General features: G+C 41.7%; 1 protein-coding gene across 6 annotated transcripts in view; it reads left to right on the top strand.

Annotated features, from left to right (window-relative positions):
• ANKRD44 (ankyrin repeat domain 44) overlaps positions 1-24,847 on the top strand; it is a 766,729-nt gene that overhangs the window by 288,062 nt on the left and 453,820 nt on the right. For all 6 annotated transcript variants that reach the window (XM_078680434.1, XM_078680433.1, XM_078680431.1 and 3 more), the window contains 3 exons: positions 2,220-2,290; positions 5,672-5,872; positions 14,917-15,004. In XM_078680434.1, coding sequence (XP_078536560.1) covers positions 2,220-2,290; positions 5,672-5,872; positions 14,917-15,004 — 360 coding nt within the window. The remainder of the gene's footprint in view (positions 1-2,219; positions 2,291-5,671; positions 5,873-14,916; positions 15,005-24,847) is intronic.

Below are 24,847 nucleotides of genomic sequence, written 5' to 3'. Positions count from 1 at the left end.
AACGAATGCAGTTGAATGTGCTTAGGGACTTGGTGTAGTGATGGGAGGCCAGGCATGAGCTTCTGTTTTGCAGAAACATTTCTTTAATTCTGTTCATTGGCATCTGGAGAAACGGCATATAACAGGAAAATGGTAGCCTTTGCATATATTCGGATCACATGAATGCCCTCAGTGTTAGTGTTAATTCTACTGCATTTTGTTGTTATGTGTATCTGTAAAGTGAACTATCACCCACGGTGGTATCCTGGCGCTGAGCAGGTTTGTGTGCCCAGCCATGCTTATTTTAGGTTGGTGAATTGAAAAGCCAGGTCTTCAGCTTCTTCCTAAATTCAAGAAGTGAGGAGGAGGGGGCTCTGATGTGGAGAGGAAGGTTGTTTGGCTCTTTGGAGCAATGTAAGAGAACACCTGTCCTTCTGATCAGGTTCTGTGTATGCTTGGGATGTGTGCTACTAAGAGTCCTGTGGAGCAGAGGTGTCTGGGTGGTTGGTGAGGAGACGGAACTATTCAGGTAGGTGGGGCATGAGTTGTGTAGTGCCTTGAATGCGTATGTGAGGAGTTTGAATTGAGCGCGCTTGTGTATCTGAAGCCAGTGTAGTTCCCTGAGGTACAGTGTGATATGAGATCTGTATGGGAAATTGAGGATGACTCTGGCTCCCAAGTACTGGTTGGTTTGTAGTCTTCTAGTAAGTTGTTTGGTGATCCCGGCATAGAAGGTGTTCCCATAGTGCAGTTTGCTGGTGACTAGGGTATGAGTGACAGTTTTACGAGTGTTGCTTGGGAGAAATCTCTGTAGACCCACCATTTAGATGACAAGTAATGTATCATTACTAGCATTACTAGCACTTTAGATGTGTTATTAATTTACGTGGAGAGGGAACTGTGAGAATATGCTGCAATGCTGGGAGGGCTGGAGGTAAAGACAAAGCAAGACTTTAGTGAATTTATTTCAGTGAATTAATGCAGGACCTTAAGTTGGTCACATCATTCTGTCATCTTATGCTTTTACGTAAGTCCCTCTACTTACCATCGCAGACAGATTGAGAAGTATTGTTAGAGCTGCCACTGGATTGTACATAGATTGTGAGAACACTTTGGTGGCACGGAACTCAAAGTCCAATATCAGTAAGCTTCAAGTGTTGTACAATTCTGCAACCAGAGCAGTTTGTGATATACAAAATTTACCCAAAGCAACGCTATGACATGGTTTTCCCAATCCTCTTCTTGGAGGATTTTGCACACCTGTAGCTCTGCAGATGCATATCTGCAGTGTATAACGGAGCAGCAGGAACCATAACAAACTTCTATAAAGATATAACTTTTGTGTGGGCAAAATTTTAGGCATGGATACATTTGTTGAAGAAACTATTCCGTACATAGCCAGATATAAACCAGAAGAAAATGTAAAACTATTATTTACAGACATTTTATTAATTCAAAATTATTAGAGAAGAGTAGCATTGTTAAATGTAGAGACGGCCAGCCAAACCTTCATGCGCACTGAAGGGAGTGCCCACCACTCCCCCACCAGCAGTGTCATCGTCTGGACCCACCCCCAAGACTCTTCTGAGACATGGGTCATATCCAAGGGATTAAAATGAAAAGATAAAGGGGTTCTTAAACCCGTTTTATTATCGTTTATGTGCTGGTGAGGCGGCGCTCCTCCGCTCTAAATGAGTAGCCGCCGCTGCATATTTAAAAGGAGACCGGGATGTGTTGTTCAGTGTGCATGGGACTTTATAAATGTTCTTATATTCTCAGATTTTTTTACATCAAACACTTAATTTGATATAATCATACCACACAGGTTTGTGCAATAAACAGTCTGGGAGTGTTGTTAACTAAGAAAAAGCTGTGCCAGCTGGGCTATGCCCTGCAGTACCTTTCCCCACCCAGTGTGCATTTGTAAACAGCCTGGGCTGTATCCTCTTGTACTCTGCCAACCTCCTTCCCTGCCGAGGGACACTCAGCACTCCCCAGATGGGATGCCGCGGTGTTGTGCCAGAAATTAAAGTGTATTTTGACAGCACCGCTGTGATTCCCTCGAAGAACTCGTGCACCGTGACACAGGGTTTCTGTTAAAAGTGCAAAATCCCGCCAAGCTGCTTTCCTCTGAACCGTAGTTTGGCAAGATAGGGAATCCTTCAGATCACACCAAGGGAGGGCGCGACCCGAGCAGTTCTATGCCATGTGGATATAACATATTCTGTTTGTCTTTGCAGGAGCCCGTGTTAATGCCAAAGACAATATGTGGCTGACTCCTCTTCATCGAGCCATTGCCTCCAGGAGTGAGGTGAGTGAGTGCTGAGAGGGACTGTGGTGACGCATACACACGCATTGTCTCATAAATAGAAAGGGCGCCACGAGAGCAACGTGCTGTGCTGTGCAGGCCACGGAGGGGACTGCAAATAAGTGACGCAGTCTGAGAGCAAGCAGAGTTCAACCTTCATTCTTTTCAGATGTACCATTACTGTTGTGCACCAGTTCATACCATTGTTCCACTAAGCAACATTTACATCTTCTTAAGAGCTTGAACGACCTTGTCCAATCTCAAAGTATATTTTGCTTTTTCTTGTATGTTTTTGTTTATTCTCTGTGACTTGTATTTATAATTTTCATGCAGGTAAAGAATCAACGGGCATAGTACACGATTGCAAAAGTCCTGTATTTTCTGGCGTCGTGACAGTGTAGGCGCACTGAGGAGGATCTAAATATGCATTGATTGGATGAGGCAGGGAGAGTTGAAGTTGCAAAATCAGCTTTCCTATTCGAATTGTAATCTGGATTTTTGAGGAGTTAGACGTCAAAAATAACTGTACAGATTTGCACAAAACTTCATATAATTTGCCATTAAAAAAAAAACGATAGGTCAAGAATATAGTGATATATTGGCAGTTCATGAATCTGATTTGTAGACCAAGATTTCAAAATGAGCTGGCCATCTGGTTGATTGCCATTAATTTAACATTGTTGCTCCTGCATTTTCAGGATCACATACCCAAATAGATGGCTAAATACCCATCATACTTGTACATTTTGTAAAGCCACTTGAGTCATGGTGCATATGTCTTACCCCCAGAAAGAGGTGTTGGGCAGTGCACATTACAGACAGGTGAAAAATGCACCCACACTCTGGAAATAAAATGGATTTTTTGTGTTAAGGTCACTCTAAAAGCTTAGAGGGACCGGAATGCTTCCAGAGGTCCTCAGACCTCATTGAAGGTCTGAGGCCTAACACAAATGCAAAGAAGTAGTTGGGGGCACGGGTACATGGCATGAATCGAGACCATATATTTATCGACTAACATTTTGATGATGATGATGATGCACCTTGATGTTTCACTTATAGTCTCTGTGATGAGACACGTCTCTCTGGCACGTGGCTTCAAGTAATAAACATCTCACTTACACAAGACTTCTTTCTAGGCTGCTTGAAGCTAGGGTATGTTACACCATTACTAATTAAATCTGCGCTTATTCTGCAATGGTGAGTAATTATCACTCTGCTGCCTCTCACCTTTCTTGGGCAAAGTTATGGACACATTTCATAATCACTCCATTAACAGCTAAACATTACTTTGGTCATACAGTGCAACACAGACAATGCAATTCTCCAAGTGATGGATGGCACCCTGTGCATGCTGGGTGGTGGGGAGGTGTGTGTTTTTGTCCTAGGTCTCTTGGTAGCGTTGGATGCCATGGACTATTGGGTTCTCGTTTACAACGTATAAGACTGTATGTGGTCTGGTGGTTCTCCTCCATCTTTGCTAGTCACATTGTCAGCAGGGTTTGATGGGAGAGGTCAAGTAGGACCATGTCCTATCGTCTTCCACTATTCTGGCTTTATTCAGTGCATCTTGGGTCATTGGTTATGAATTTTGGCAATGGAAGTAACCTTAGCTAGATAGACAGTCAGCTGTGTGACCAAGGTGTCTTCACTAGAGTCAGGACTCGTCTTGCTATTTCTTTGGCCCACAGTCAGCAGGCAGGATGTTTACATTAATACCTATGATCTTCTCAAGTTCAGCCCCTGTCAGTCACTGGGAACTTACAGTATTGTGACGCTGGTGTGATTTATAGCCTAGATTGAGTCAAAATGGGTAACATTGAGGAACATGTTCCAGAATGCCACTGCCGCAAGCAGGCACCGCAGAGCCGAGCAGAACACAGATCCGGCAAAATACAAGGAGCAGCTCACTGCTGGGAGCACTTTTATATGATTTTATTAATTATCTGTATTTCTGTAGTGCAGGCATTCCCTTTTGGGTAGCAAAGCACTTTACACTTATCACTGTTGAAAAACATACAAAGACGCCTTCAGAGCAGGCGAGCAATCTGTCCTAATATGTCATAGTGAATTGTAGAAGTTTGTAAGAGCTCTTTATTTCCTGCACAGACAAGTGTCTATAGGTCAGAAGCTTGCAGGAAGGGAACTTCCCATTCAGCATGAATGCGCACCAGGCACACCGCACAGGTATATGCTCTGTGAATGAGAATGTAGTTGTGTACATGTGACTAGCACCTTTCTTCCTTGTGCTTGCAAGAGGCGCTACTATTCCCCAGTGCATTGGTACTCATTTTATCACCCTGAGAAGTATGAAAGTTTGAGGCATCCGCACTCTGTCTAAAGCCTCTATATGTAACAGCCCACCCGTCTCTGTTAGAGGGTGCAGCACTGCCTAAACTGCTGGCTTGGCATGAGGCACTGGGTTTCCTTCCAGGAGAGACAAACTGATTTTGTGGAAAGCAGACAACAAATGGTGAGGCATTGATGTGGAGGATGGCTAATGCACATCCCCTTGCCTCTGCTTTGTATTATTGGATGATTAAAGTGGAGTAGTGTGGCTCACTGGTTAGAGGCGGCAGACCCGAGAGCAGAAGTCGGCCCGGGACCAGGGTTCGATTCCCGACGCGGCAGGGTCGTGGACCTTGGTCAGCGGACTCGATAATTTTCGCTTCGGTGCTTACTCTAATCAGGGATCACACTCGGCAACTCTGGGCATTAGCTTACCTCATCTCCACAACGGCCCCACCAATTCCGGGGATGCCTAGCTCCACCTTGGGGACTCCCAGCAGGGACCATCCCACAGGGAAAGCCAGGACGGGTTCCCCAGAGTTATACAGCGCCGGGACGCCCCGTTGCTGGGGCAGCTGTGCGCTTTACAAGTATACTACATTTACATTTACATTAAAATGTATGTTAAGGGTGGTGCAATCCGGCGGCGTGAAATGCAAAACGTTATTGCTGCATTTAAGAAAGTATCTATTTTCAGGCAATAATACACATGGAATGAGCTCAGTGCAAGGCAAGTCCCCCTAGCCCAATACTGGGCAGGAAAATACCTTCAACTGATACATTCTGTGCTTAAATTGATTGGCGTATACGTGCAATGACAGAATAAGAGGTACATGCATTTCAGATTTTTTATGTTTGCAGTTTACTTGGCAACCCTAAAACGACCTTGCCTTTGCCCTTTTAGAACATCAGTCAAGTGAATTCCAGTGCCATAGCCTGGGCTTTTTTGTGTGTAAAACTTTGCATAAGAAATTCAGTCTGAACATTAATCTATGCTTTCGTAACCCTGAGGAGGAGAGGGTCTTCCCAACATACTTGAGTCAATGTCATGCCCTGTGTGTAATATGATCTTCTAAAGTAACTATTATTTGGTTGCAGGAAGCAGTCCAAGTGCTGATAAAACATTCAGCTGATGTCAACGCTCGGGACAAGAACTGGCAGACACCACTGCATGTCGCAGCCGCAAACAAGGCTGTGAAGTGCGCCGAAGTCATCATTCCCCTGCTAAGCAGTGTCAATGTGTCGGATCGCGGTGGACGGACGGCATTGCACCATGCAGCTTTGAATGGCCATATTGAGGTAACACATGGGTCTTGAGTACATGCTGCACCATGCACCGTGTGCCAGGTGCCACCTACCTGTCGGTATATGATTGGGCAGTCATTTACAGTAGTAATTGCAGTCCATGATGTACAAGAATTTGAGTGAGCTAGATGGATAAACAATTGTCTTTCTGGAGAATTTATGTGCAGTATAGGTGTTTAGTAACATTAAAATATAACTGTTGAGGTGTGATAATGGTAGTGCAGCCTAGGATATGTCTAACAGAGATGGATGATTTGTAAACTTCAATATCAACTAAGTAACTGAAGGCGTTTATGGTGTTTGGGCACCTCTCTTAGGGCCAGATGTAGGTAAAGTACATTTACCGGTTCTAAAATACCGAATTTTACCGATTTGGTATTTTAGAATCGGTAAATGCTATGTAGCAAAAAATATCGATAAACATTACCGAATCGGTAAGATTCGGTATTTACCGAATCGGTATTTACCGATTCGGTAAATACCATTCATTCCTGTGGGCCTGGAGGCCCATAGGAATGAATGGCAATTAAAGAATCGGTAAATACTGATTCGGTAAAATGGGGGACACATTCAAGGGTGTCAGGGTGTCACTTTGACACCCTGTTGCACCCCTGAATCGGGCTTGTGTGCAGATGTGGAAGACATACATGCCCTAAGGGCATGTATGTCTGCCACATGGCACAGCTGAAAATGCACAGATTTGCATTTTCAAAGGTATTCATTATTTACCACCAACTTATAGTTGGTGGTAAATAACGAATCCTAAAATGGGAAAAGCACTCATTTGAGTGCTCCCTACATTGCAAATTCGGTAATTTTCCGATTCAGTATTTTAAGGAATCTGTAATTTACCGATTGCTTAAAATACCGAATCGGTAAATTACCGAATTTGGAATTTAGGCCACCTACATCTCAGTAGCCTAATACTGGTCGGTAGCGGCCGAAATTCGGTAATTTCGGCCGTTACCGACCAGTATTGGGCGACCTACATCTGGCCCTAAATCTTGGAAAAGTCAGTTTTTGCCCCAATCTTTAAAACCGAAGATAGAATGGGATGGTGGTGTTAGATTCCTTCCCTTTGTTTGACTCTTTGGCAAAGCCTTTAGGCAAAGATTTGCTGGCCCATACTAAGGATTGTGTTACAGAAGTTGTTATACTATATGATGCTAGATCCGGGCTACACTGAGGCATATTCAGAGTAGAATCATGCATTACTCTGCTCCTGTAATCATGCAAATATACACAACATAGTTTGCATTATTGAAGCTTTAATGTGCTTTTGATTGTGCAAGTAACCTAAAATCGAGGGCCATTATGAGGGGTGTGAGAGTTACAGGTCCTCTGCGAACTCTTATAATTTTATATTTGTCTATAAGATATAGCCATTACAGCCAGCCATCAGTGTGTTCTTCAAGGGGAGTCTGAAAATGTTGTATTTTAGGGCCATATTATTTAATATATACATACCAGTGGCATTTTGAAGAACTAGTATAACTTTAGAGACTTCTAAAATTGCCAATATTTTTTATTTCTGTGGGCCTTTGTTTATATGACACTGAGTAATACTGTACACCCTATTGCATGTAAAAAAAATCATGTTTGTGTAAAATCTAAGGACGTGTGAGATCTAGGAATAAATGCCATAATAAGTTCTCTTTTAAACAAATAAAAAATGATGCAGATGTGTGGTCCAGTGAGGCAAAGGGTAACATTGCACAGTTACCTGAGAATAGTAATCCGGGACAAACGGAATTGGAAAGATTGCATAACTGAAAGATGCATACGTATAGTCTTAGTGTCTGTAGCTATTTGAATTGTAATAACCATTCTGCGGTTAAGCCTCTACAGTCTGTTGGAGAGCTGTAGGTCTTGAAATGTGTGTTAACGACCAATGGAGTTTGCAAATCCAGGTTCCCTAAAGATGCAAAAAAATGTTTTCACACAAACTCTTAGGGCTTCAGATGTCTACCTCAACATTTCTGTTACATCAGTCTATGCATTATCTATCTGACACAGTAAAGATTGTTATAGTGTCAGTAACTAGAATTTAATATAAGGTAAATGATAGGATGGTTTGTACAGAGGTGTTTAGGCAAGTTATGTGTGCCCCTCAGTGGTGCTTGATAGAATCCCTGATTGAGTTTAATCTGAGCTGCGTTTGATCGACTAACTCTTAGCGATTTTTATCTAGAAATTTGAAAAGTGTCATAAATGATGCTGCTCCTGGTGACTGGAAGAACAACAAATCTTTTTTTACATTTGTTTATGACTGTTTTTATTTTCGCAAGGAAACCATAGAGAGGGTCTATACATACACAGCATAAGGCCCACAACCCTATGAAGGGCCGGTCGCGTTGTTTAGGGGAGGCATGGGAGACTTTGGTGATGAATATCAATGTAGGTGTTACACAGCAAGTCGCCTACACCCCCCCTCCCCGGGCCGGACGCTTATTACAAAAGGCACTGCATAAGACTGCAATGTGGAGAAATGTCAAAACCCATATTCAACATGAGTAATATCATAACAAGGAAAAGGGAGGGGGGTAAAGAGGAGGCGAAGAGCCTGTACGAGAAGGTAGTGCGAAGTTAACGTATAGAGAGTGATGAGAGGAAAGAATAACCAGGAAGGAGAAAGAGAGCTAAGACAAGGGGGCAAAGTCAAATAGAGAGAAACTGGGGGGAAGAGTCGCATTGCTTGTGATTTCAAATAGTGGTGGTCAAGGCAATTGCGAGAGGGAGGAGGGTGGCAGGCTAGCAGGGTAGGAAGAGGCAATGGCGTTCAATAGTCGGGTCACCGCCTGAGGCACACCATTGAGGACAAGGAGCAGGGCCAGTGTGATTATGCAGTTAATCTATCAGGTTCAGGTGGAATCACAGCGTCCTCGAACAATCCCCATCCGCCTGGGACGACTCCTGGTGGCCCACGACGCTGGGCACCGCACCGATACCCACGGACCACGCACGCAACCTGGGATTCATCCTGGACTCCTCCCTCATGATGACCAAGCAAGTCAACACAGTCTCGTCCTCATGTTTCAACACCCTGCGCATGCTCCGAAAGATCTTCCGGTGGATCCCCACCGAAACCAGAAAGACGGTCAACCAGGCCCTCGTCACCAGCCGACTGGACTACAGAAACACCCTGTATGCAGGAACCACAGCCAAACTTCATAAACACCTTCAACGCATACAGTAAGCCTCCGCACTACTCATCCTCGACATCCCTCGCCACAGCCACATATCTGCCCACCTGAGAAACCTGCGCTGGCTCCCCGTCAGCAAGAGGATCACGTTCAGGCTGCTCACCCACGCACACAAAGCACTCCACGACACAGGCCCCGAATACCTCAACAACCGCCTGTCGTTCTACACTCCCACCCGCCAGCTCCGCTCCACCAGCCTCGCCCTCGCCACCGTCCCTCGGATTCGCAGAACCACCACCGGACGAAGATCGTTCTCCTACCTGGCAGCCAAGACATGGAACACCCTCCCCGCACACCTACGACTGACCCAGGACCATCTCACCTTCAGGAAACACCTCAAGACCTGGCTATTCGAGCAGTAGCGGCCCCCCCCCTCCCTTCAGCGCCTTGAGACCCTCATGGGTGAGAAGCGCGCTTTACAAATTGATTGATTGATTGATCGAAGTGTTGCAGGACTGCAAGCGCGCGGTAAAGAGTTCCAAAGTCACTGTGTGCCACAGGCACGTGAACCAAATGTTGAATGGGGGGTGTGGGGGAAGCGGTCTCTGCCTTTTTTGAATGCAGAGCAATGGGCTGTTTAGCGGCCCCTAGCATGGGGAGGGCAATATGCCAATCACTACAGGTAAGCGCTCGCAAGTTGTCTGGCTTGAGGCCTAAAAGAATTGTGACTAGGGATTCAGGCAGGGGGAAGCTAAGCACTACTTTAATATGACTAAGAACCTCTTTCCAGAATAGCGTCCGGAGCGGGCAGGCCCACCAAATACGAATAAAATCGCCCGGGGAGCTCGAGCATCTCCAGCACAGCGGAGCGGAAGCGGGGAACATCCTGTGTACCCGAGAGGGTGTGTAATACCACTGCGTCATGATCTTGTATGCAGTTTCCCATACACTGCGATAGACCTTCGGTATGTCCCGCCACAGACGGCTCCACTGGGCGGGTGCAATTATGCCGAAAGATGCCAACTGCCATTGGCGTTGGTATGGGTGGGTGGCTACCAGTGGAGGATGTTGTAGGATCTGATAGGTCCAAGAGATAAGTCCCTTCGAGTCATCAAAGAAGCACACTAAGCGTTCGAAGTGGGTGAATGCTCGGGTTGCAGCCGGCATTGTCGCAGACGTGGACAATCAATGACGAAGCTGCGCGTACTGAAGCCTGGCTCCCTGAGTGTGTCAGAAATCCTCCTTGCATTGAGCAAAGGTTTTGAGTGTGTCCCCTGTGAACAGATCTCGGATCGTTCTGCAGCCACCCTCCAGCCAAATTGAGAGCTCCTGCTGGTTAAGAGCCGGTGGAAATACAGAATTACCTGCGATGAGGGAGTGGGGGGAGGGGAAGGTAGTGAGCTCCATGGAAACGACAACCTTGTCCCATATGTCCAACACCGTCTTGGTGGGTATGGCAATGTAAGCGCTATGGGAGCATGCAGTCCGGTGGAGCCAGGAAAAGTCCCAAATGGTTCGTCCGGTTACCGCCCTATTCATATGGTACCAAACCTTTTCACTCTCTCTCGCTGTCCACTCAGAAACAAAGCGAAGATGGGGGGCGCAGTAGTATTCTAGCAGGTTGGGGCATGCAAGCCCACCCCTGTCCTTCGGGAGCATGAGAATTTTGATGGAGAATCATGGTCTACGCCTACCCCAGATGAAGCTAGTGATGTCTCGCTGAAGACTTTGGATCTGATGATGCAGAATGGGGGAGGGGAGACATTGTAATAAATATAACATTTTTGGTAGCACAGACATTTTGATGGCGTTTAGGCAGCCCAGCCAGGAGAGGGTAAGGGATTTCCAAACCCTCTGGTCCTCCAAAACTGACCTGCAATCCCGCCAGGTCGTTTGGGACCATGTGGCAAGTGAGGGGGTCAACTGAAGTCCCAGGTAGCGAATGGAGCAAGTAGCCCATTGGTAGGGGACAAGGGATTGTAGCGCAGTAATCTTCTCAGGGATCATGAGGTTCAGGACCCAGGATTTCTCGTGGTTCATTTTGAGTCCAGAGGCCAATTCGAAAGACTGCAACAAAGAGAGAAGTGCCGGGAGAGAGGTGTGCGGGCGGGATAGCGTGAGGATAAGGTCGTCGGCAAAGAGAGCCACTTTACAACAAACCTTTTGACTTGTTTTAGATTTGGTTAGGTCTCCGTGACAACAGATCCTGATGACATAACGGACAGTTTAATGAGTGACACCTTCTTCTGTTGAAAGACTTGTATGCATGTTGTTTCTTTCTGCAAGAAGGCATACATGCACAATACATTAAACCTGTGCTACTAAAGGTCGATCAGCTTCTGTGCTCTTACATTTATTAACAGGGTATGCAGTTTTTGTCCTGCCTGCTTAGGAGGAGAAGAAGGATGTCTGGACCCCTATTTTATCTCGCTGTTAATATCCTGGCAGGCGCACACTTTGTCCTGAATAGCTTTGTAATTGGGCAAAGAGCAATTATAAAAATAATGTTGACATGTTTTCACGAAACTGATTATAATAGCAATGTGTTTTCATTTTGTAATTAAATTAAGAGACTTTTGTGTGTGACTTTATGGCCTTTTGTTTTAAAAATAAGTCAGTAAGAATTGATTACGTTCAACTGTTAAATGAAGACAAAATGTGATCATGTTGACAGAAAGAAATAGCGTTTAAGAATAATATCCAGTAAAGAAATAGGATTCATTCTAGTCATGGTTTTCTATTGATAGGCATGATACAGTTTAAAATTTAGACTGTTAATGCTTATTTTGAGCACCCTCTAATTAGTATAATTTGCAACAGTTAGACGATTTACAGTTAAAAAGTAATAATTACTTTGCATTTTAAAAATATGACCGCATGTTAAAACTAGTCTGTGAAAAAAATAAATGCGTGCATGTGTTGAGGCAAATTGCTTATCATTGAGGTTTCCGATTTAAAAGTTTTTAAGTTGGAGTTGGTTGTAATAAACGCAAATTCAATTATTTACTAGTTTATTTTAACTTAATTGACAGTTTTGTGGTGATATGAACTGTTATTAATTAATTACTGTGTGATAAACATTTTTATTCAACACCAAATAAATCGCACGGATTGTTTGAGTTTAAACTGCAAACATGAAATGCCATTCTTGATAATATCGATTTGATCAAATTCATTTAAGTAAACACGTTGCTGTTATTATAATTGTTATGCGGATTGAAGCTGTTCGGCATTAATTAATTTTTATTGATTTGCTGCAAACACAATTAATAATGATTTCAAATATGTAATCTTGTCTATTTCTCCTCTTAACATGTATAACCTCTGCCGATAGTTACCCTTAACATCAAAAAAGCTCCACCCATTGTTTATGCGCTACCGCAGTTGTCTCTCTCAAGGCTTCAAATTCAAAATCTCAGCCAGGCCTATTAACTATTTCTCATGAGGCGTGCACCTGACGCGGATCATTAGGTTCCCGCACTGGTTGCCATAAAAGGATGGCGCCTGGCAGGCGTCCCTGGGTGCGGAGTGATCCCAGTGTCAACACTTTAAGCCATTCCACGTGCAAAACATCTGCAAAAAAATGCGTTCAAATATTCACGTCATATGGTAGTACTATGGCCCTTCCTTCCATTTCTTTATGTCCAGGTTTGTTTCCTGATTTATAAAGCGCGCGGCTAACCAAAAGCAGGCTTCTCAGCTCTGCAAACAAGGTGTTGCTGAGCCAGAACGTGGCAGATTAAATCAGCCAAGAACATAATCGCAGTTGAGAAGGGAGGGAATCCCAAAACTACAAAGACAGGAAGCTGAAGGAAGATCTTCTCTGTCTGGGTTTAATGATTCTAGAAATTCAACCAAATCTTCAGTTAGAAGTTCTAATAGCGTTTTTTAGGGTTGTAGGCTTTAATCAGGTGTCTCAAAAAGAGAGACCCATATCGTAAAAGGAGCGAAAGGTAAAACAAAGGACTTTGAATTTAATGCGCTTTCCAATGGGCAGCCAGTGGAGACTGGTAAGATGAGTAGTAACGGATGAATATTTAGGAAAGTGTAGTGGTAGGCGCAGAGCCGCCTTTTGATTCATCTGTAGTTGTTTTAGCAATGATTGTAAAACACTCAGAAAAAAACTAATTACAGTAGTGCAGGGGTGAGGCAATATTAGACGACCATGGTTTTCTGGCTGGAGGGTCGAAGCGTCCATAAAATCTTCCTGAGGATCCTAAGACAGAAGAAGCAGGCAGGTAGCTTTCGAAGATGGGGTTCAAAAGATGACATCATCAAACCAGATCCCAAGAACCTTCACTGTTTGGTGAAGGTGTCAAGAGCGTAGGGCCACCAGGTTGGGGTCCCGAACTGCGGGTTGTTACTCATTCAACTTGAGACAACTGTCACCCATCAAGCCCGCCCCAGACGAGAGACATCTTCTTAACTGCCTGGTGTTGTTGCCCTGATCCGGAGATAATGAGATGACCAGCTGTGTATCATCACCATGAGAAAGCGCGATAAAACCAAAAGATTCTGCAATATCAGCTAGAGGGCATACGTAGATGCTGAAAACAGTTAAGCTTAGTGAGGATCTCTGCGGGACCCTGCAACCCACTGGAAAAGTAGTACAATAGAGAGGATTCTGATAGACTTAAAAACAGTGGCCTTTTAAGAAGGAGAAAAAACATTCCAAAGCCTTACTGTTGATCTTACAGTGAAGGAGTCTTTCAAGAAGGATTTTATGGGTCACTGTGTCAAAAGCAGCACTAAAACCAAGCAGAATGATGGACGCAGAGCCACCCTGATCAAGGTTCACTCTTAGTTCTTCTGAAACTGCAAGCAGGCCATACTTCGTGCTGTGATGTGGGCGAAAACACTACTGTGAGGAGTGAAGAAAGTTGTTCTCTGCAAGTTCATCTGACTGTTGGTGATTGATATGCATCAGCACGTGGGGTAGATTTGTTATCTGGAGAAATATGGAAGTGCATGATGGTAGGACATTTGGCACTGGCAGCAAGCACATTTTGGTGTTTTAAGGCATGCTAATGTGAGGAAATAGGCACCGTTTGTGTTTTACCTGGCACAATGGGTTAAAAAAAATGTATTGGATCCATTCTCTCTCACATGAATTCACCCGGGAGCTAATTGTTTAGAAATGTCTGGGATGGGTATTTTTCCTTCACCAGTAAATCCTGACATCACACTACGGAAATCTGTGTAAAGAAAGAACCTGTATGTCTACCTACATATCGTGAACTATTTTTAGAGGAGAATGTGGGAACGCTGGATGGTAGGATCTTTGCCTTTGGCAGTACATTTTGTTTTGTTGATTCGTTTTTTTAATTGTACTTTTACACGTTGATACCAAAGAGTGGCTATCCTGATGCAGCTGTGGTGTTTAGTACAAGATAAATATGAAGGAATATTGTTTAAGCCACGGTTTAAGGTTTTCAGAACTTTAAATGTAAAATTGTGTTGCCGTCCAATTTAACTGCACTTCCCTGGATCGCTAGAATTTCAAAATTACCATGGATTGGTAGGGTTTCCATTGGGTGGGTTACTCTGAGGAACAGATTATAATCGTCCCTCTTGACAAATTCATCTAAGCAAGGGACTACAAAACTCAGCAGACACGGTCTCAGATTATTACTCTGATGGGCAGTGTTCCCACCAGCATGTGGAGTAAATAATGTATTGATAGAAGTGTGGGAATGTAGTATAACAGTGTTTTTGCCAGTGTCGCCATATGAGAGATGGGAACCAAGATTGCAAACACATTATATTTTCAACTGGTTCTCATGGTTGAACTTGAAAATACATATTTTAAAGTCATGTAAATAATCACTTTCTTTGACAGGACCAATGAAGAGGAAGTTCTACTTGATAAATAAATATTCTTTCTTTGTTTCTTAGATGGTTAATCTACTCATAGCTAAAGGTGCTAACATCAATGCTTTCGACAAAAGGGACAGAAGAGCTCTACATTGGGCAGCATACATGGGTAAGAGCTGACATTATTTATACGGTGATGCTGAAATATGATGATCAAGATTTGGAAAATGTGGTATGCAATAAGGATTTAAAGTGAAGCCTTGATTTTTAAACACAGCAGAATATGTGCTAAAGACTTGAAAATAGGACCACTTAAGACTACCCCAGTCTACTTGAACCTACATAAGAATTTACTTATGGGCCTTTTAATGCAGAAACATTGGAAAAAGGTGCTCTGTAAATGTGACACATGTATGTAGCTCTGCTTCATTAGCTCATTGCACGTTGGTTAAGGATAAGTGTTGATATAATTTTACACATTTATGCATACTACACAGCAATCAAATGATTTGTCTCTGTATCTCAAAGTACAAACGTGTAAGATATAAAAACTATTGATTTTACTCAGTGGAATTATGGAGGTCCAACTATAGGCATTACAGTAACAATCGCAAATTTATAATTTTCACAACAGTAGAGTATCATATTGTACGCAAATTTCAGCAGCCTGCTTATTCAGTTTCCATGCATTAAATTACTTTGCTGAATGTATCAAACCTCAAATAGCCTTTCAATTCAAGGATAAGCAAATAATGTATCCGAAAGGCTATTGAGTAAATGTACAATGGCTAATTTTATTACTATCCTCGTCAAATGTAAAATAGTAGTATCTTAAGTCATATTATAATTAGTTTTTTTTTCAAAGAAGCAGCAAGTAGAACATTATTTTCACTTTTGTAAATAGAAATGACAAACTAAAATGGACTGTGTACATATCTCTGCATAAAGTATTTTACTGCTGAAAAGTTGTGTACAGCCAGGCTGGAAATGTGATGAGCAATCCGGTTCTGTGAGTCCCTCACGTGTGCCATTACCATCTGAGTGCTCCAGTGGACTGTTGGATAGAAATTCCTCTTCAGGGTCCCATCACTGGATGTTGCAATATATCCACTTCCGCAGACTGGTAAAAGTCCATCGATATCTACCTGAACACCTGTACATATTTGCTAGAAAACCTTCAGTGACACTAAAGCACATCTACTAGAAATTCACCAGAAAACAAAGTGATGTCATCATTTTGGGAAGTGGGTGGCACTCTACCAACAGATCTGTATATCCAGATCGAAGTTCAGACTTGGGATTAGAAGGAGGGGGATCAGATTAGCATGGGGTCTGCCCTCCTTCATCGGCATCTAACAATCAGCAGAAACCCTTTCTGGATGACATGGCTCAGCTTCAGTGACCTATGCTTATAGGGCAGCCAAGCCTAACATGCAATAATAGCCACTGTCTTCTTCCTTAAAGTGGGCTCTATGTCCAAAGAGTAATTTTCAATTTACCCACAGCTTAGGCCTTTGTGCTTTTTCATATCTTGAATATAATTATGTAGATCTGGTATTGTTTGTTGTAAAATAAATACTTCCCAAAAGATCTTTCTAATAAATACATGATCTTTGCCCGACTCTGAAGCTTACTTGTGTCTGTAAACAAGTTTTTCTGTTATCTGGTCAGCCTTTGTATGCTATAATACATTTTATTGTTTAGGATTAAAATCACAAAACAATAAATACAATTATGATCCGATCAATCAACACTAAATAGACTCAACTAGTAGTAGTTGAGTCTACTAGTAGTATCAACTTAATGCTGAAGCTAAGTAGTTAAAGGAATAATAAAGCCTCTAGAAAGGACTTAAAAAGAAAAGGAGTATCAATATAATGTCTCCCCTCTTGGTGCATATGTACATTATTCTGTGGTAATTACTGGGAGAGACTGAGAATATTAGATCAACCAAAGGGGGGGAGTGAGAGGTGAGGTACAAGGTGGACTGAGCCTCCTGTCTGAATGTATATAAACAAAAAAGGCCACTTTTAACTGTCCTAGTGATGGGATAGTTTTATCACAGAAAACAATTTGTTTTCTTAAAATAACCCTCACCCACCAAAGTTTCCCATAGTGGCATGCTTCATCATTGGGTTCTTCCCGCCCCGCTGCGGGATGGGGCGTGCTACGACCGACAAAGACGTGGGGGCACTTTGTAGGGTGTAGACTATGTAGTGATGGGAGTGGAAGGGTCAGGAAAATAAGTGTTCTTAAAAAGTACCTGGCCGGTTGGAAGATAATATTTATTAAGTCCTATAGCTGGTACTACTAAAAACGGAGGGGTGGAGATTTACACTATGATGGGTGTTATCTCCAGGTCAACATGTTTCAAGCTCACACCCCATAGGCCTTTCGTCAGGGCCTGAATTTATTGATCCCAATATCCACTCCTAGTTTCTCACAGTAGGATTAGTTAAAAAAATTAGTAATTCACTGCATAGTTTCACCCTCACTGGGCTTCCCAGTTACCGCCCTCCAGGGCCTTTCAGTAAGCCCTAGCTCTCACATCTACTTTGACCCTTGAGTCAGCCAACTTTAGTATCATGGGCGATCTTCATCTACGCCTGGAACGCCTTGACTTCCAGGAGATTACTAACTTTCTGAGAGACTTGGATGCCTGCCATCTAACTCAATTAGTAGAGGGCCCATCTCCTCTCGCCGGCCACTTATTGGATCCAGTATTCTCTAATATCCGTTCTCTTAAAGTCCACGCCCCCCTTCAACTAACTTGGACGGACCACTTTCTTATTCATATGTGCCTAGGTCTAGCGATGCTCCTCGACAGATTTATCATCCCCCTTCTATGAAACGACCCTGGCACAAACTGGATGCTCCTAGCTTTGTGTCCAGTTTAAAATCATCGTGCCCAGCCTGGTCCAGCGACTTGGAGGAAGTGAATAGAGACTTCAGGAGTTGGATTCACATCTCTCTCGACCACTGTATACCCAAGAAACTGACCTGCGCCAAGCGCATGCAATCGCATGCCTGGTATAATGAGACCCTAATGTTGGAAAAAAAAATTGCAAAACTCTAGAGCGCACCTGGAGGCGTACCTGCGACCCCATTGCCAAAAAGCTTTACAGACAGGCCATTAAAACCTGTTCCATCGTCTAAAGCCGCATTCGACGCCAACCTGATCACATCGATTTCCAACGCCTTCAAAACTATTTTCTCTCTTATAAATGACATGACAAAACCCCCAGCAGGAACCAACAATATAATTTTTTTTTTTAAATATCTGGTATTTTCTGTTTTTAACATGAATATCATCACAACTTTATACAGAATGTTCAAATATGAGAACCAAAAATATAAAACTCACATATAAAATAAAATTTTCCAATGCAGCAACGTAAAAGTGACATTAGTGTGCCATTCCCAATCACAGATTTGTGCATCTTGCGACCTTGTCTCTTGAGGTCACTCCGCATCCTTACTCATATATATTTTTTTGTTTTTCCTATATCCAATAATACACATTACAATAATCATTGTCTGCATATTATTAATAATAGCAAAGGTGATGGAATGCACTCCTCTTTCTCCTGGTTTATACATTTAATATGTTACATTCCACCAAACCACTGTAGGCGTGGAGGCTCAAAGACGCGCTCCACCCACTTGCGCAATGAAAGTAGAAAAAACACGTAGGGGCCATTTTTCTGGTCCCTATCGAGCTGCACAGCCAAATTTGCCATAAATTAATCCAATAAATCAAGTTTTTCTTCTTCAATTATTCCACTGTTTTTCCATATATATTTTCATCATTGTTCTTGGTTATTTCAAAAACACACAGGGAAATTAAATGTTTCCTTATGTCACGACGTTTTATTAAAAATCACCCAATGCATTTCGGGGTTAAACCCTTCGTCAGGGGCATCTAAAATACAAACAAATCATGAATTTAATATATTACATATATTGTGCAAATCAGATTCCCAAAAATTAACTCTCCCTAAAATATATAAAATATGATAATATGCCCAGTGCCCTCATATTATTATTAATGACATTTCCAGACTGGACTATTATGGCAGGAACTTATTGTTATGCAACTCGCATATTAAAAAGAAAATAACGTGCCAGTCACACCTGGTCAATCATGCACTGCGAAAGAGGAATGTGTGATTTACATGATGATAGGACATGAAAAAAACATAATTTCCCCCTCTGAAATGTACCAATAAGACATATGTTTAAATATACTGCTACCAAACTGAAACTCATAATATAAAAAAAGAAGAAAAACTAACATGCCATCTATAAAGTTCGAACAAAAGCAATATGTACTAAATTGTATCACCAGTGACTTTTTTTTATAGATACTGAGATTAGTCAAGAGAGGAGTCCGATTAACACACTACAGAATTCCAAACCCAAATGATGGACTTTCTCTTGTCATGCTTTGCCAAATCTCTGTGTTATGTGCCTCTAGAACATCTTTACTTGGCTGATGTTTTAGTTATTTTTACCAGAGTAGCCTAATGCAACAGCTGATTGAATTGCCTTGCATGCCTCTTCATTAAAAACAGTTTTTCTCAGATCCAGAAATTCTAGCCAGATGCAGATTAGATGCTTAATGGTCTCTGCGATAACGGCTCAGAGGTGGCCTATGAAAACTGACAGGCAATAAGTCATTAGTGGATGTAGTTTGCTTGAGAAAGTGATTGTTGCTTTTATACTATGGCAACAGCGTTGTAAGTGGAGAAAGCGTTTCAGGAATCTGGTTACATTATGGCACATAGAAGTCAAAGATTTCAAATGCCCTTAAACCTTTTGTTTATTATCTATTATCATACATAGGTAATTGTAATGATCTACTGTGTCAATTTTGGTGCCAATTATTTTTCATGTAAAGTTAACCTTTTGGGAGACTTATTTGAAGATAATCGATGTTGTTGTTTTCAGCCAATGTAGTGAGTAATCTCTGGAGCCCAGTAGGTGTAGTTGAGAACTAAACTAGTTTGTCTGCATAGAGTAGGCTGGAAATGTAGTGAGTACCCAATTTTGGGCAAAATGCGTTAGTTTTTTTTTGTTTGTTTATAATGCTTTATTAAAAATATGGAAATAAACAATTACAATTGTGAAAAGTAATCTCAGTCAATTCAAACCAATCAAGGGAAGTGAAAGAATGAAGTATGAACTTTTATTAGGTCTTATGAACAAGAAAAGCAAAAAATAAAAATGAAATCCAGCCAAAATTAATATTACATAAATGGATTAATTAACAACAGATACCCAGGAGCTTGAATTGAGAGATACATAAACATTACTAAACCGTATGCATTTTAACAATTTTTTAGAAAGATAAGAAAAGACGAGAAGAAGAGAGAAGAAGGGGAAAGGAAAGAAAGAGAAGAGAAACACAAACTTTAACAGTAATGCAATAATAACAGTATCGACTATAACATTTTCCAATATTTATTAAAGTTCATAACTGGTAACATTAGATGTGAATTGAACCAATTGCCTAGATAAGGACGTGCGAGGTGACCTTAATAAATCTTTTTTGATAATTATAGGAATAAAGGTAGCATGCGCTCGGTCCAATCCGTGATGATGACAGAAAAGATTCTACCAACAAGTCCATGTAATTTTAGTGGCATCTTTCCAATTCATGGTAATTATCTGTAAGGCATTAGCAACAAACAAATCTATAAACTTTCCTACTATACCCTGAAAGTACCATAAGGGAGAGGAGCCTCCTAAAAAGAAATGTGTACAATATCGAAAGGAATAGTCTTGGACATTTCGTTCAGTTTATCCCATATGAGCAACTAAAACTTTTTTACAGATGGACAAAAAAAACATTATGTAGAAAATCACTTTTATCATGAGAGCAAGACCAACACCTTGCATCTTTAGTAAGTTTAAATCTATGCAGGTCCTCAGGGCTCAGGAATAATCTATTGAAGAAGTAATATAATGTTTGGGTCGTGCTTGCTGAGCGAGAGGAAACATAAATCTTAGCCCATATGGAGCCCAGGGTTTGGAAAGAGAACTCCTGTTGAAGATCAGTCTCCCCCAAGAGTTCTACTTTTTACCTTAAATCTTATAAATTCCAGATGCCTTCATTTGAGAGGAAAAATCCAATGTGATAAAGGGAATCTGAGTATGTGGGACAGAAGTAGAGTTTTGAGAGGAATAGAAAAAGAAGATTCTTGAGGTGTAAGTAATGAGTGGCATGATAAGAAGATATATCATATTTTTTCCTAATCTCAGAAAAATCCATAATAGAGCCATCGGAAAGTATATGACCAAAGGGTATAATCCCTTTGTCAATCCACTCCTTCCAGTAGAGAGTTCTATCATTTAATTTTAATTGTTTATTATACCAAATAGGAGTTTGTGAAATAATGTCAGAACATGAAATAGAGGAGGAAATTAAAGGTTAAGCAATGGCTATAGAATAGGTAAGTATAGGCGAGGAAAAAGCTCTGGGGAGCTGAGAGATATAAACCGCCTCAATGAAAGAAAGTGGTGTACATTGTGCCTGCTCCAGTTGACCCCAAATTGTTAATACTTTATGAGGATCTGCCAAAAGGGAAGTCGAAATGTGTTTTAGTGTAAATTCAGAATGATATCGCCTAAGATTAGGAAAGTTAACCCCTCCAGTGTCTTTGGATTGTTGAAGACGGGTTAATGAGATTTGAGGCTTACGTTTGTTCCATAAGAATTTGATCAAGGAACAGTTAATCATTTTAAAGAAAGAGAGTGGAAGGGTAATTGATAGCATGGACAAGTAGAATCTAGATATCAGTAACAGCATCATTTTAACCGCATGCGCGCTAGCGAAATTCCGCTCCTGTGCTGAGATTTTTAAAACCGCATGTTTCATGACGAGCTGGGCTCGTCATGAGCGTGCGAGGAGGCTACCTCATGACGAGCCCAGCTCGTCATGAGCGTCGAAGGGGTTAATCGTTGCTAATCTACCCCATCAAGACAGCAATAGAGGAGATTTTGTAATTATGCTTTTCGAATGTCATGTGAACCCCGTATCCTTAAACATATCTGGGAGGCAGTATTTATTAAGGGGCAGTACCTCTGATTTATCTATATTAAGCTTATACCCAGAAATTATAGATTAATTGTTTAATAATGAAAAAAACTCCAGTACTGTTGTGTTAGGTTAGATAAATATAACAACATATCCGCATATTTAGTACATTTTATATCCATGTTCTTAAATTGGAAGCCTGTGAAACTTAAGGATCGGCAAACTTTTTCCAAGAAGCGTTCTAAAGATAAAATGAATGAAAGTGGAGATAAAGAACAACCCTGTCTAGTCCTCTTTGGAGGGAAAAGTAACCGGATTGATTACCGTTGACCCAGATAGAGGTAGAGGGTTCAGAATATATAGGTGAATATACTGAAGGATATGAGGACTGAAACCATGCCATTTCAATGCCCTGAAGATGAACCCCCAATTTACCCTATAGAAAGCGTTTTCAGCATCAAGAGTGATGACAGCTAAGGGGAAGTCCAACTTAGAAGCCAAGTGAATGATATTGAAGAAAGTTCTAGAGTTATCTGCTATTGAGCGTCCTTTCACAAACCCTGACTGATGAATGCCAACTAAATCAGGAACAACCTGATTAATATGGAGTGCCAACAATTTGGCAAAAACCTTACAGTCAGTCTTAATCAGTGAGATAGGTCTATAATTAGTACATTGAGAGGGATCTTTACCTTTCTTTGGGATCAAAAAGAGCATGCCCTGAAAGAGTCTTGTGTCCTTCCCACAAGTGATTAATAAGAAGCAACAGCTTAAGAACTAACAGTTTCTTGAAAAGGAGAAAAGAATGCACAGAAACTCATCAGGCCCAGCGGTTTTATCTTTTGGGAGCTGATTAATAGCATTTAGAATGTCTAACTCCGAAATTGGAATATCAAGAGAGGATAAGTCAGCATTATTCTTTGGGGTCTTAGGAATTGATTGAAAAAAGCATCTATCTGTTCAGGTGTAGGGGAGGACTCAGGGGTATATAGATGACTGTAGTTTTTTGTGAAGCACTCTTAATATCTTGGAGTCACTAACATGCCTGACCCAAAGAGTATCTTTTATAGCAACAATCTTAGACTATTGTTTTTTAAGTCTAAGATAGTTAGCCAGATTTACCAGCCTTATTCCGACCACCATACATTTTAGCATTACACTTAAGCAAGCTACCGCAAGCATTATCCCAGGATTGTTTAATATATTACATGTTGGCCTTAATAAGTTTAGATAATGTATCGGGGTGATTTGAAGCAAAATATTCATGCTCTAAAGATTTAATTTGATTGAAGAGTATCATTGAGTCTTTGAGCACCTTCTTTTTTTTTTTTTGCAAACAAAAAAATATAATACATCCCCTTGCAGTTGCTTTAAAGGCAACCCAAACAAAATTCATCTGTGAATCTGAAGGAAGCTTATTTTTCAAAAAATTCATGTAGAAACAATGTAAAATGCTCTGTAAATTGGTTGTCGAACAGAAGGGCATATTAAATATCCACCTATGTGAAGAGGGTCTAGGGGTAGGGTAATCCGAATCAACTATGACAGGGGCGTGATCTGAAATAAGTATTGAACCTAAATTAGCATGTGTCAGGAATTGAAGAATAGATTGAGTGAAAAATATATATTCTATTATGGGATCTGTGAAAAGGAGAGAAAAAAGTAAATTGTAAAATATCAGGATAGGAAGTTCTCCCAAACATTTCTATCAGTCCTCTAGAAGAAATGTCCGCTTTATGCATTTTATTAGGAATACACTTGGTTTGAGATTTCCAATCTAAAAAAGGATCTATAAGTTGATTACAGTCCCCACTCACTATAAGGCTTTCTAATGCATGGGAGGATAAGAGAATGGAAAAATCATTCCAGAATGCTAAATCTACACCATTAGGGCCATAAACATTACAAATGGAAAACAGGGTATCCTTTATCTTGATATCTAATAAAAGCCATCGACCGTTATCATCTTTAACCTCGTTCAGCAATTGAATACATAACGATTTATGAAACAACTAGCAGCCCGTCCCGACCTTGTTCGGGAGCAATGAGTCTTCAGGGCCCCCGCCCGCCCCGACATTGTCCTTGGGTCCCCCGGAGTGGCAGCCCGTCCCGACCTTGGCTTCAGGGCCCCCGCCCGCCACGACATTGTCCGTGGGTCCCTTGGAGCCTTAACTCCTCTGCCGCACCTCCCCGCGCTCCTGAGTTCACCGGTCCGCCGCTCCTCCCAGCCTGTCCGCCGCTCCTCACCGCTCATCGCCGCACCTCCCCGCCTGTCCGCCGCTCCTCACCGCTCCTCCCTGCCTGTCTGCCGCTCCTCCCCGCGCTCATGTCCGCCGCTCCTCCTCGCGTTCCTGGACGCCGCTCCTCCCCGCGCTCCTGATGTCAGCACGCACGTCGCGGCCGGCGCTACTTCCATGGGACTACTTTTTTTTATCGTAAGTGTTTTAAATAACTTATATTTTTTTAATTTATATAGCCTATGTCCATCTGCACACTCTGACAATTACAACGATGTATCGGTTGTGTGGATTGGCGCTGTGGTTCCCGACTTTACCGGCCTCAAAGGTTCAAACTTCTTCCTTTATAATAGTAGTATAGATATTATAACACCATTCTGATTATTTACGGCAGGGGAACATAAAACACTCCCAACCCACTGCCTACTTAAATAGGTTATATCTTGATCTTTAAGTTGCATCTCATGTAATAAAGCTTTTGCTTTGTAACTGGGTTACAAGTACCTTTAACATATCAGGAGACAATGCGTAAGCCACTCATTGAAGGGACACATAAAGAGCTAATAAAAAGTGCACAGTAGGAACACAAGAATAGATATATAACTTAACCAGCCTCAGCAACTGAAATAGAAACTGGTGGAAATCAGAGTACACATGACTACATAAAAACAAAAAAAAGCTGTACTGGAAAAGAGTATATATAGGGTTTTGAAAAAAGAAATAGAAAAAGATTTGA

The sequence above is a fragment of the Lissotriton helveticus genome, chromosome 3_1 (assembly GCF_964261635.1).
Source record: "Lissotriton helveticus chromosome 3_1, aLisHel1.1, whole genome shotgun sequence".
Classification (NCBI taxonomy): Eukaryota; Metazoa; Chordata; class Amphibia; order Caudata; family Salamandridae; genus Lissotriton; species Lissotriton helveticus.
This window is presented reverse-complemented; position numbering and strand designations above follow the sequence as displayed.